Source organism: Brachyhypopomus gauderio, chromosome 14 (genome assembly GCF_052324685.1).
Source record: "Brachyhypopomus gauderio isolate BG-103 chromosome 14, BGAUD_0.2, whole genome shotgun sequence".
Taxonomy (NCBI): domain Eukaryota; kingdom Metazoa; phylum Chordata; class Actinopteri; order Gymnotiformes; family Hypopomidae; genus Brachyhypopomus; species Brachyhypopomus gauderio.
In genome coordinates, this window is record NC_135224.1 from 3059630 (window position 1) to 3072832 (window position 13203).

The window sequence follows — 13203 nt, forward strand, 5'->3', positions numbered from 1 at the left end:
AAAACAAGACCTGTCTCTCCCCCACCTGTAAAACAAGACCTGTCTCTCCCCCTCCTGTAAAACAAGACCTGTCTCTCCCCCTTCTGTAAAACAAGACCTGTCTCTCCCCCTCCTGTAAAACAAGATCTGTCTCTCCCCCTCCTGTAAAACAAGACCTGTCTCTCCCCCTCCTGTAAAACAAGACCTGTCTCTCCCCCACCTGTAAAACAAGACCTGTCTCTCCCCCTCCTGTAAAACAAGACCTGTCTCTCCCCCTCCTGTAAAACAAGACATGTCTCTCCCATGAGATGATGGCCAAACCCCACAGTGTGTCATGCATTTCTGTATATTAATTCCAAAACAAGTATTTAATCAACCCAAACGGAGGAACTCCTGACTTTGTTCATGCTCATGGAGCTTCCACACCATCTCGTGTCCTGATTTACCATCTATTACCCAGACACACAGCACTCGGGGGACGTGAGACCCGATATTACAGCCCTTCACACGGCTCTGAGGAGATACGGCTTTAACAGGGCACGAAACTCTGAAATGGTGTCAGTGATTTCCTCTCCTCCCATGTCATGTCACTATTCATCAGATCTGCTGGCTCAGTGTTGGGTGCTTCAGGACACAGGTGTGAAACATCTTGGCCACTCAGGTACACTTCTAATGCACCCCCCCACCCCAAAAAAATTAAAAAATCAAACTGCTTCTTTTATATGAGAACGCGTCTGGTCACACCTTATTTGTTATTGTAAACGATCAGATCTGATCGCATTATATGAGCAATTCATACAGAAATCCTGGTGATTCAACAGGTTTTACAACATTTCTCTGAGATTGTATGCGACGTTTCTCCGTTTCTTTCGTTGTAGGAACTTCCACGTTTTTAATGCCCATTCCGCCAGGCGGCACCTGCGCTCTCACGTGAGATAAATGTCTTTAGTAAAACGACGTCCGATTCTCAATTTAAATAAAACATGACGATGTGGAGCATGCTTTAGTTTGACAGTAGTGTCTACGATGCACGGTCATCCTTCCTTATTGGCTGAACGCAAAGATTTCGGCCGACTTAAGGAAGTACCTCATTAGTCTTTGGGGTGTCGCTGAGCTGTAGAAACGGGCAGAATCGGGCAACCCGGGTCTGTTGTGAGCTCACATCCTGTCTCACACTTCCTTCTGGATGGAGATGGAGCAGCTCGACGACTAAGAGCAGCGACGTGAGGGACCAAACGCAGCTGAAGACGCACGTTAGGCACGCGCTTGTCCTGCAGGCCGTGGCACGCGCTTGTCCTGCAGCCCACCAGGGAATTAGGGTTTACACCCGCATCATGCGAGTGGGATGATTAACAAGTTCACGAAGTTTTGGTAAGTTTATCTTAATCATAAAGTTGTTTCACATTCTTCTTTTTTGTCATTTTTGCGCGTTCAGGCATGCCAGGAGGTGTGAGCGCATCTTACCTGTCGGACAATACATACATTATCATTATCATTACTCATCGCTTTAAAACGTGTCCACACAATAAACTAATTTTTTTTAAAGCATTTTTAAAAAGCATGTACGTAGTCGGAGGACCGTTGTAAAAATTGAATAATATTTTGCACCATACACTTTGTTTAAATAATAGTATTATTTTGTTTCTAATTATGTTTTTCATAAAACGAAGATTTGCATTTTTTATATATATATATATATATATATATATATATATATATATATATATATATATATATATATTGAAAACAATTAATATAATATTAATATAAACATATTTTCTTTCCTGAATAGCAGAGCAAAAAATGAATGTAATGCCGTTAAAATATTTAACACCTGCAGGGTCATCAGAGAGGTTTAATAAAATACTTTAGTGCTGTGATTCCTCCCAGTTGTTTGTGTTAAATACCTTTAAAGTTTAAACTGAGGTAAAGCAGTTATCATGTCACTGAATGTATGTGAGCATATGTGTGTGCATTTATACATGTGCATGCATGCCTGTTGGACTAGGAGAGGTGAAAGTAGTTAGTGTGGATGTGAGGGGGATGAAAGCTGCTGAACGTGTTGGCTATTGTACGTGTTGACTGTTGAAGGTGTTGACTGTTGAAGGTGTTGAGTGTTAAAGGTGTTGGCTATTGTACGTGTTGACTGTTGAAGGTGTTGACTGTTGAAGGTGTTGACTGTTGATTGTTGTAAGTGTTGACTGTTGACTGTTGAAGGTGTTGACTGTTGTAAGTGTTGATTTACATTTACATTTACATTTATGGCATTTGGCAGACGCCCTTATCCAGAGCGACTTACATTTTTATCTCATTTTTTATACAAGTGAGCAATTGAGGGTTAAGGGCCTTGCTCAGGGGCACCTCAGTCATGGCCTGGGGATTGAACCTGCGACCCTCCGGTCACAAGACCAGTTCCCTAACCGCTAGGCCATGACTGCCCATGACTGATTGTTGTAAGTGTTGACTGTTGAAGGTGTTGACTGTTGAAGGTGTTGACTGTTGAAGGTGTTGACTGTTGTAAGTGTTGATTGTTGTAAGTGTTGATTGTTGTAAGTTTTGACTGTTGAAGGTGTTGATTGTTGTAAGTGTTGACTGTTGAAGGTGTGGACTGTTGTAAGTGTTGACTGTTGAAGGTGTTGACTGTTGAAGGTGTTGACTGTTGTAAGTGTTGACTGTTGAAGGTGTTGACTGTTGAAGGTGTTGACTGTTAGCTCGAGCTGCCATCCTCAGAGAGGACCAATAACTGTGCCAGAGCTCTTGCATTAATTATGATGATTATGATTATCAAGGTATGGTGCACATCTGTTAGGTAAACACAAAAATGCAGGAATAATTAAATAAACAAAAGCATGAATAATTAAAGCAAAGCTGATATCTAACGGTATAGAATAAAATTAAATAAATTATACGTATTTCCAGATCTCTGATAATGAACCTGTCTGTTCTAATGCAAACCTGAATACAATCAGTATAAATATCAGGAAGTCCTCGATTGGTATGTTCAGTATTTTCAGGTGTACGAAAGTAACACAGCTTGTTTGTTTTGTGTTTGCCTCCTTGATTGAGGAGCTTCATAGTTGGTCCTGTCTCTCCTACTGTTCTGGTCTAAGGTGTCAGAAGGCAAAACTTTAGTTATAAATCAAACATTAAAGAATGGGGTGTAGCACGATGGCTAAGGTTCACTTCAGAGTGTGTGGAATGAAATGTGCGCTGCCCAAACTTCATTCCAGCACAGGCTGAGAGGAACCGTCTTCCATGAAGATGCATTTCCTCAAACTGTTGGACTGTTTCTGTCTGTTTTATACATACATATACCATCTACACCACCCCCAACCCATTACACCACCCTTGCCTCGTGAAACCTCTCACATTACACCACCTTCACCCAGTTACATTACCCTCACCCAAACTACAACGCCCCCGCATAGCTACACCAACCACACCACCTTCACACAGATGCACTATACTCACTACATATCAGCATCATTACATCACACTCCACATTCAACCTCACGCACCTCTAGCCTTTACACCACCCTACCCCACTACACCACCACCAAACCATTACACCACCCACACAGAACTACACCTACATCAGTCCCGCCCATTACAATACCCTCTCTCCAATATACCATTCATCCAACTACAGAACTCATCCCAGTACACCAACTACAGTAGCCTCGCCTCAATAGACTCACCAACACCACCACCCTCTCTCAACATTACTGACCAACACCACCCTCTCTCAACATTACTGACCAACACCACCCTCTCTCAACATTACTGACCAACACGACCAACCTCTCTCAACATTACTGACCAACACCACCCTCTCTCAACATTACTGACCAACACCACCACCCTCTCTCAACATTACTGACCAACACGACCACCCTCTCTCAACATTACTGACCAACACCACCACCCTCTCTCAACATTACTGACCAACACCACCACCCTCTCTCAACATTACTGACCAACACCACCGCCCTCTCTCAACATTACTGACCAACACCACCCTCTCTCAACATTACTGACCAACACCACCACCCTCTCTCAACATTACTGACCAACACGACCACCCTCTCTCAACATTACTGACCAACACCACCCTCTCTCAACATTACTGACCAACACCACCACCCTCTCTCAACATTACTGACCAACACCACCACCCTCTCTCAACATTACTGACCAACACGACCAACCTCTCTCAACATTACTGACCAACACCACCCTCTCTCAACATTACTGACCAACACCACCACCCTCTCTCAACATTACTGACCAACACCACCACCACCCTCTCTCAACATTACTGACCAACACCACCACCAACCTCTCTCAACATTACTGACCAACACCACCACCCTCTCTCAACATTACTGACCAACACCACCACCCTCTCTCAACATTACTGACCAACACCACCACTCTCTCTCAACATTACTGACCAACACCACCACCCTCTCTCAACATTACTGACCAACACCACCACCCTCTCTCAACATTACTGACCAACACCACCACCCTCTCTCAACATTACTGACCAACACCACCAACCTCTCTCAACATTACTGACCAACACCACCAACCTCTCTCAACATTACTGACCAACACCACCACCCTCTCTCAACATTACTGACCAACACCACCAACCTCTCTCAACATTACTGACCAACACCACCAACCTCTCTCAACATTACTGACCAACACCAACCTCTCTCAACATTACTGACCAACACCACCAACCTCTCTCAACATTACTGACCAACACCACCAACCTCTCTCAACATTACTGAACCTACATTTTTAGTGAAAAGAAACAAATAAATGAAATACATTGTTCAAGAAATGATTGGTTACAGTGTTAAAAGTGTTTGTCGTTACTGTTCACTGGACACTTCAGTTCTGTGGCTGGTGTTTCAGTGGAGATCTTCATAAATGCTTTTTTCTTTTTTTCTTTCTTTCTTTCTTTCTTTCTTTCTTTCTTTCTTTCTTTCTTTCTTTCTTTCTTTCTTTCTTTCAGGAAGCTCAGAACCTAAAGCATGAAAGAGGAGACGAAGCTCATCAACAAAGGCCTGGAGGATGAGATGGTGAGAGGCGGGACTCACCTCTTTAATGGGCCAATGAGATGGTGAGAGGCGGGACTCACCTCTTTAATGGGCCAATGAGATGGTGAGAGGCGGGACTCACCCTCTTTAATGGGCCAATGATATGGTGAGAGGCGGGACTCATCTCTTTAATGGGCCAATGAGATGGTGAGAGGCGGGACTCACCCTCTTTAATGGGCCAATGAGATGTGAGAGGCGGGACTTACCTCTTTAATGGGCCAATGAGATGGTGAGAGGCGGGACTCACCTCTTTAATGGGCCAATGAGATGGTGAGAGGCGGGACTCACCCTCTTTAATGGGCCAATGAGATGTGAGAGGCGGGACTTACCTCTTTAATGGGCCAATGAGATGGTGAGAGGCGGGACTCACCTCTTTAATGGGCCAATGAGATGGTGAGAGGCGGGACTCACCCTCTTTAATGGGCCAATGAGATGTGAGAGGCGGGACTTACCTCTTTTATGGGCCAATGAGATGTGAGAGGCGGGACTCACCCTCTTTAATGGGCCAATGAGATGGTGAGAGGCGGGACTCACCTCTTTAATGGGCCAATGAGATGGTTCATTTATCTTGGTTCCACACACCTCAACACTAACACTAACACTAACACTAACACACGGGACAACTGGTGGGACAAAACTGTAGTTCTTGTGGTATTTTACTGGTACAGTGTCCCTAAGCAGCTATGCTGAAATCCTGCTGAAACATGTTTTATTGCCATCCAACTTGTTCCAACAGTTTCTCCAGAAAATGACGTTTTTATCTGATTTTGAGCTCAAATGCGTGTGCATGTGGTTGTGTGTGTGTGTGTGTGTTTTGCTCTAGGAGGTGTGGGGCTATGTGCCATGTCGGTGGCGTACTCTCCTGGTGTGTGTTGGGGGTGTGTGTTCAGGAGGACTGTTTCTACTGCTGCTTTACTGGATCCCACAGTGGAGAATCAGAGCCACACACACACCCTGCTCCATACACCACGCACACACACTGCTGCTACGAACTACGGTACACACACACACACACACACACACACACACACACACACACACACACACACACACACACACACACACACACACACACCCTGCTCCATACACCACGCACACACACTGCTGCTACGAACTACGGTACACACACACACACACACACACACACACACACACACACACACACCCTGCTCCATACACCACGCACACACACTGCTGCTACGAACTACGGTACACACACACACACACACACACACACACACACACACACACACACACACACACACACACACACACACACACACACACACACCCTGCTCCATACACCACGCACACACACTGCTGCTACGAACTACGGTACACACACACACACACACACACACACACACACACACACACACACACACACACACACACACACACACACACCCTGCTCCATACACCACGCACACACACTGCTGCTACGAACTACGGTACACACACACACACACACACACACACCCTGCTCCATACACCACGCACACACACTGCTGCTACGAACTACGGTACACACACACCCACACACACACACACACACACACACACACACACACACACACACACACCTGCTCCATACACCACGCACACACACTGCTGCTACGAACTACGGTACACACACACACACACACACCCTGCTCCATACACCACGCACACACACTGCTGCTACGAACTACGGTACACACACACACACACACACACACACACACACACACACACACACACACACACACACACACACACACACACACACCTGCTCCATACACCACGCACACACACTGCTGCTACGAACTACGGTACACACACACACACACACACACACACACACACACACACACACACACACACACACACACACACACACACACACACACACACACACACCCTGCTCCATACACCACGCACACACACTGCTGCTACGAACTACGGTACACACACACACACACACACACACACACACACACACACCCTGCTCCATACACCACGCACACACACTGCTGCTACGAACTACGGTACACACACACACACACACACACACACACACACACACACACACACACACACACACACACCTGCTCCATACACCACGCACACACACTGCTGCTACGAACTACGGTACACACACACACACACACACCCTGCTCCATACACCACGCACACACACTGCTGCTACGAACTACGGTACACACACACACACACACACACACACACACACACACACACACACCCTGCTCCATACACCACGCACACACACTGCTGCTACGAACTACGGTACACACACACACACACACACACACACACACACACACACACACACACACACACACACACACACACACACACACACACACACACACACACACACACACCCTGCTCCATACACCACGCACACACACTGCTGCTACGAACTACGGTACACACACACACACACACACACACACACACACACACACACACACACACACACACCCTGCTCCATACACCACGCACACACACTGCTGCTACGAACTACGGTACACACACACACACACACACACACACACACACACACACACCCTGCTCCATACACCACGCACACACACTGCTGCTACGAACTACGGTACACACACACACACACCCTGCTCCATACACCACGCACACACACTGCTGCTACGAACTACGGTACACACACACACACACACACACCCTGCTCCATACACCACACACACACACTGCTGCTACGAACTACGGTACACACACACACACACACACACCCTGCTCCATACACCACGCACACACACTGCTGCTACGAACTACAGTACACACACACACACACACACACACACACACACACACACACACACACACACACACACACACACACACACACACCTGCTCCATACACCACGCACACACACTGCTGCTACGAACTACGGTACACACACACACACACACACACACACACACACACACACACACACACACCCTGCTCCATACACCACGCACACACACTGCTGCTACGAACTACGGTACACACACACACACACACACACCCTGCTCCATACACCACGCACACACACTGCTGCTACGAACTACGGTACACACACACACACACACACACACACACACCCTGCTCCATACACCATGCACACACACTGCTGCTACGAACTACGGTACACACACACACACACACACACACACACACACACACACACACACACACACACACACACACACACACACACACACACACACACACTGCTGCTATGAACTACGGTACACACACACACACACACACACTGTAATGTAATTGGAATGTGTGTGTGTGTGTGTGTGTGTGTGTATGTGTGTGTGTGCATGTGTGTGTGTTTGCAGGACGAATTCCGCAGGTGGTTTCGAGTGCGTGTGAAGGTGATGTTCACACAGGCCCATAGCCCCTTTGACCCGGTTCAGCTCCACACCAACACACACTACGCACACACACTGTCCAGTGACATGCGTGCATGTACCCCAAGTGCACCTGCAGTGCTCTCCACCACAAACACACCTTGCCTGTCCACCCCGACAGAAGCCTGTCCACCTCAACCTGTGCAGGTACTGAGATCACCGCCGGCTTTTAGCACGGACCTGTTGCTTTTTCCTGCCCGTGCGGTTAAACGGATGTGTAACTGTTTCATTCGTTTGGGATGGATGCTGTAGGTGCGATTCTTCACTCACCACAGCAGAACCTACTTCTGGAGCAACACGCTACAGAACTTTGAAGTGCTCAGGTAAAAGCCCAACACAGGGCAGGTGGGTGTTGTCCGGTATCTGCTGTCTGTCACTCCTGCCTCCTCTTCCATGGGGAATTACTGCCACGAATGCTGAGACGTGTCACACGTTAGGTAGCTCACAGTTGAGCAGGATGAATGAATCTGGTTAGGTGTCTTTCAAATGTGCGTGAGTCAGGGATGAGTCATCGTGTTTTTAATCTCTTTGAACCGTGTCTGTGTGCAGCGTGTCTGTGTGCAGCGTGTCTGTGTGCAGTGTGTCTGGGAGCAGTGTGTCTGTGTCTGTGTGTAACGTGTCTGTGTGCAGCGTATCTGTGTGCAGCGTATCTGTGTGCAGCGTATCTGTGTGCAGTGTGTCTGTGTGTAGCGTGTCTGTGTGCAGCGTATCTGTGTGCGCAGTGTGTCTGTGTGTAGTGTGTCTGTGTGTTGTGTGTCTGTGTCTGAGCAGTGTCTGTGTGTCTGTGTGTAGTGTCTGTGTGCAGTGTGTCTGTGTGCAGTGTGTCTGTGTGTAGTGTGTCTGTGCAGTGTCTGTGTGTAGCGTGTCTGTGTGTAGCGTGTCTGTGTGTAGCGTGTCTGTATGTAGTGTGTCTGTATGTAGTGTGTCTGTGTGTGCAGTGTGTCTGTGTGCAGTGTGTCTGTGTGCAGTGTGTCTGTAGTGTGTCTGTGTGCAGTGTGTCTGTAGTGTGTCTGTGTGCAGTGTGTCTGTGTAGAGTTTCTGTGTCTGTGTGCAGTGTGTCTGTATGTAGTGTGTCTGTGTGCAGTGTGTCTGTGTGTAGTGTGTCTGTGTCTGTGTGCAGTGTGTCTGTGTGCAGTGTGTCTGTGTCTGTGTGTGTAGTGTGTCTGTGTGCAGTGTGTCTGTGTGCAGTGTGTCTGTGTGCAGTGTGTCTTGTGTAGAGTGTCTGTGTCTGTGTGCAGTGTGTCTGTGTGCAGTGTGTCTGTATGTAGTGTGTCTGTGTACAGTGTGTCTCTGTGCAGTGTGTCTGTGTGCAGTGTGTCTGTATGTAGTGTGTCTGTGTCTGTGTGCAGTGTATCTGTGTGTCTGTGTGCAGTGTGTCTGTGTGTAGTGTGTCTGTGTCTGTGTGTAGTGTGTCTGTGTCTGTGTGCAGTGTGTCTGTGTGTAGTGTGTCTGTGTGCAGTGTGTCTTGTGTAGAGTGTCTGTGTCTGTGTGCAGTGTGTCTGTATGTAGTGTGTCTGTGTGCAGTGTGTCTGTGTACAGTGTGTCTGTGTGTAGTGTGTCTGTGTGCAGTGTGTCTGTGTGCAGTGTGTAGTGTGTCTGTGTCTGTGTGCAGTGTGTCTGTGTGCAGTGTGTCTGTGTGCAGTGTGTCTGTGTGTAGTGTGTCTGTGTGCAGTGTGTCTGTATGTAGTGTGTCTGTGTCTGTGTGTAGTGTGTGTGTGCAGTGTGTCTGTGTGTAGTGTGTCTGTGTGTAGTGTGTCTGTGTCTGTGTGCAGTGTGTCTGTGCAGTGTGTCTGTGTGTAGTGTGTCTGTGTGTAGTGTGTCTGTGTCTGTGTGCAGTGTGTCTGTGTGTAGTGTGTCTGTGTGCAGTGTGTCTGTCTCTGTGTGCAGTGACTTGGCTTCTTCTTTTCTTGGCCCTTTCTTGCCACATATTGAGGTGGAGTAATTTTGAGGTGGAGTACTATTGAGGTGGAGTACTATTGAGGTGGAGTACTATTGAGGTGGAGTACTATTAAGGTGGAGTACTATTGAGGTGGAGTAATGTTGAGGTGGAGTACTATTGAGGTGGAGTAATTTTGAGGTGGAGTACTATTGAGGTGGAGTAATGTTGAGGTAGAGTACTATTGAGGTGGAGTAATGTTGAGGTGGAGTAATGTTGAGGTAGAGTACTATTGAGGTGGAGTAATGTTGAGGTGGAGTACTAGAGTACTAGAGTAGCTGTGGAGTACAGCGTATCTGTGCAGTGTGTCTGTGTGCAGTGTGTCTGTGTGTAGCGTGTCTGTGTGCAGCGTATCTGTGTGTGCAGTGTGTCTGTGTGTTGTGTTTCTGTGTCTGAGCAGTGTCTGTGTGTCTGTGTGTAGTGTCTGTGTGCAGTGTGTCTGTGTGCAGTGTGTCTGTGTGCAGTGTGTCTGTATGTAGTGTGTCTGTGTCTGTGTGCAGTGTGTCTGTGTCTGTGTGTGCAGTGTGTCTGTGTGCAGTGTGTCTGTGTCTGTGTCTGTGTGCAGTGTGTCTGTAGTGTGTCTGTGTGCAGTGTGTCTGTGTAGAGTTTCTGTGTCTGTGTGCAGTGTGTCTGTATGTAGTGTGTCTGTGTGCAGTGTGTCTGTGTGTAGTGTGTCTGTGTGTGTAGTGTGTCTGTGTCTGTGTGCAGTGTGTCTGTGTGCAGTGTGTCTGTGTCTGTGTGTGCAGTGTGTCTGTGTAGAGTGTCTGTGTCTGTGTGCAGTGTGTCTGTATGTAGTGTGTCTGTGTACAGTGTGTCTGTGTGCAGTGTGTCTGTGTGCAGTGTGTCTGTATGTAGTGTGTCTGTGTCTGTGTGCAGTGTGTCTGTGTGTCTGTGTCTGTGTGTAGTGTGTCTGTGTCTGTGTGCAGTGTGTCTGTGTGTAGTGTGTCTGTGTGCAGTGTGTCTTGTGTAGAGTGTCTGTGTCTGTATGTAGTGTGTCTGTGTGCAGTGTGTCTGTGTACATGGTGTCTGTGTGTAGTGTGTCTGTGTGCAGTGTGTCTGTGTGCAGTGTGTCTGTATGTAGTGTGTCTGTGTCTGTGTGCAGTGTGTCTGTGTGCAGTGTGTCTGTGTGTAGTGTGTCTGTGTCTGTGTGCAGTGTGTCTGTGTGCAGTGTGTCTGTGTGTAGTGTGTCTGTGTGTGTGTGCAGTGTGTCTGTATGTAGTGTGTCTGTGTCTGTGTGCAGTGTGTCTGTGTGTAGTGTGTCTGTGTGTAGTGTGTCTGTGTCTGTGTGCAGTGTGTCTGTGCAGTGTGTCTGTGTGTAGTGTGTCTGTGTCTGTGTGCAGTGTGTCTGTGTGCAGTGTGTCTGTCTCTGTGTGCAGTGACTTGGCTTCTTCTTTTCTTGGCCCTTTCTTGTCACATATTGAGGTGGAGTACTATTGAGGTGGAGTACTATTGAGGTGGAGTACTATTAAGGTGGAGTACTATCGAGGTGGAGTAATGTTGAGGTGGAGTACTATTGAGGTGGAGTAATGTTGAGGTGGAGTACTATCGAGGTGGAGTAATTTTGAGGTGGAGTAATGTTGAGGTGGAGTAATGTTGAGGTAGAGTACTATTGAGGTGGAGTAATGTTGAGGTAGAGTACTATTGAGGTGGAGTAATGTTGAGGTGGAGTACTATTGAGGTGGAGTAATGTTGAGGTGGAGTACTATTGAGGTGGAGTAATGTTGAGGTAGAGTAATATTTCATGACAGCAATAAAAAACCAGGATGAGTGTAATTGTGGTCTGTGAGAGATCCTGAGTGCTTTGAGGCTAGCAATGCCGTGCGAGTGTCGTGGTTACCATGTGCTTTTGTTTTGATTCAGTTTCTGTCTCCACCCTCATCTCTCGTCATGCGTATCCACGCAGGTGTCCCTTCCTGTCTGGTCCTGTCCTATCATGTCTCTGCTCTATTTCCTTGTGTGTCCACACCTTTTGTTGTTCTATGGGGAAGGTTCATAAACCAGATGCTAATCACACTATGTGAAGCAAAATGTGTGACATGGTATTAAATTCCTGTTCATGAAGTCACTCTGTGGCCACCATGTTCCTGCCAAATGGATCAATTAATGCCTCTTACGGACACCACGTTTGTGTTGATTGGAGATTAAAACTGCTGGTTTCCTCTGGTTCTGCGGTGTGCACACTGTGTGATGCTGTTGTCATTGGCGTTCACTTTAGGGGTCTAGAGGACCTGAGTGAGACCTGCACATCCCTGCTCTCCACACACAGCTCAGGGCTAAGCAAAACATTGCAGGACTACAGGTACACACAACCTCGTGTAACAAATGTTCTATGTTTAATGGACTTTTGTTTGAGTTGTTCAGTGTGATCATGCTTCCCTCCTCCCTGTGACAGACGGATGTTTTTTGGCATGAATGAGATTGCTGTAGAAGTGCCGTCACTACTCAGGCTGCTGGTCAAAGAGGTATGTAACGTTCAGAGAGGTATGTAACGTTCAGAGAGGTATGTAACGTTCAGAGAGGTATGTAATGATCAGAGAGGTATGTAACGATCAGAGAGGTATGTAACGTTCAGGGAGGTATGTAACGATCAGGGAGGTATGTAACGTTCAGAGAGGTATGTAACGTTCAGAGAGGTATGTAACGTTCAGAGAGGTATTTAACGATCAGAGAGGTATGTAACTATCAGAGAGGTATGTAACTATCAGAGAGGTATGTAACGATCAGAGAGGTATG

General features: G+C 47.1%; 1 protein-coding gene across 7 annotated transcripts in view; it reads left to right on the top strand.

Moving 5' to 3' along the window:
- The first annotated feature begins 201 nt into the window (after positions 1 to 201).
- The window catches only part of LOC143475052 (polyamine-transporting ATPase 13A3-like), a 36223-nt gene continuing 23221 nt past the window's right edge, over positions 202 to 13203 (top strand). For 2 of the 7 annotated variants that reach the window (XM_076972771.1, XM_076972772.1), the window contains exons 1-7: positions 206 to 1350; positions 5009 to 5075; positions 5917 to 6090; positions 8463 to 8681; positions 8787 to 8857; positions 12686 to 12769; positions 12863 to 12932. In XM_076972771.1, the coding sequence (XP_076828886.1) occupies positions 5028 to 5075; positions 5917 to 6090; positions 8463 to 8681; positions 8787 to 8857; positions 12686 to 12769; positions 12863 to 12932 (666 nt within the window). In that variant the 5' untranslated portion in view covers positions 206 to 1350; positions 5009 to 5027. Of the gene's footprint in view, positions 1351 to 5008; positions 5117 to 5607; positions 5651 to 5916; positions 6091 to 8462; positions 8682 to 8786; positions 8858 to 12685; positions 12770 to 12862; positions 12933 to 13203 lie in introns of those variants that run through there. The other 5 variants (XM_076972768.1, XM_076972767.1, XM_076972773.1 and 2 more) reach the window with 5 other exon arrangements.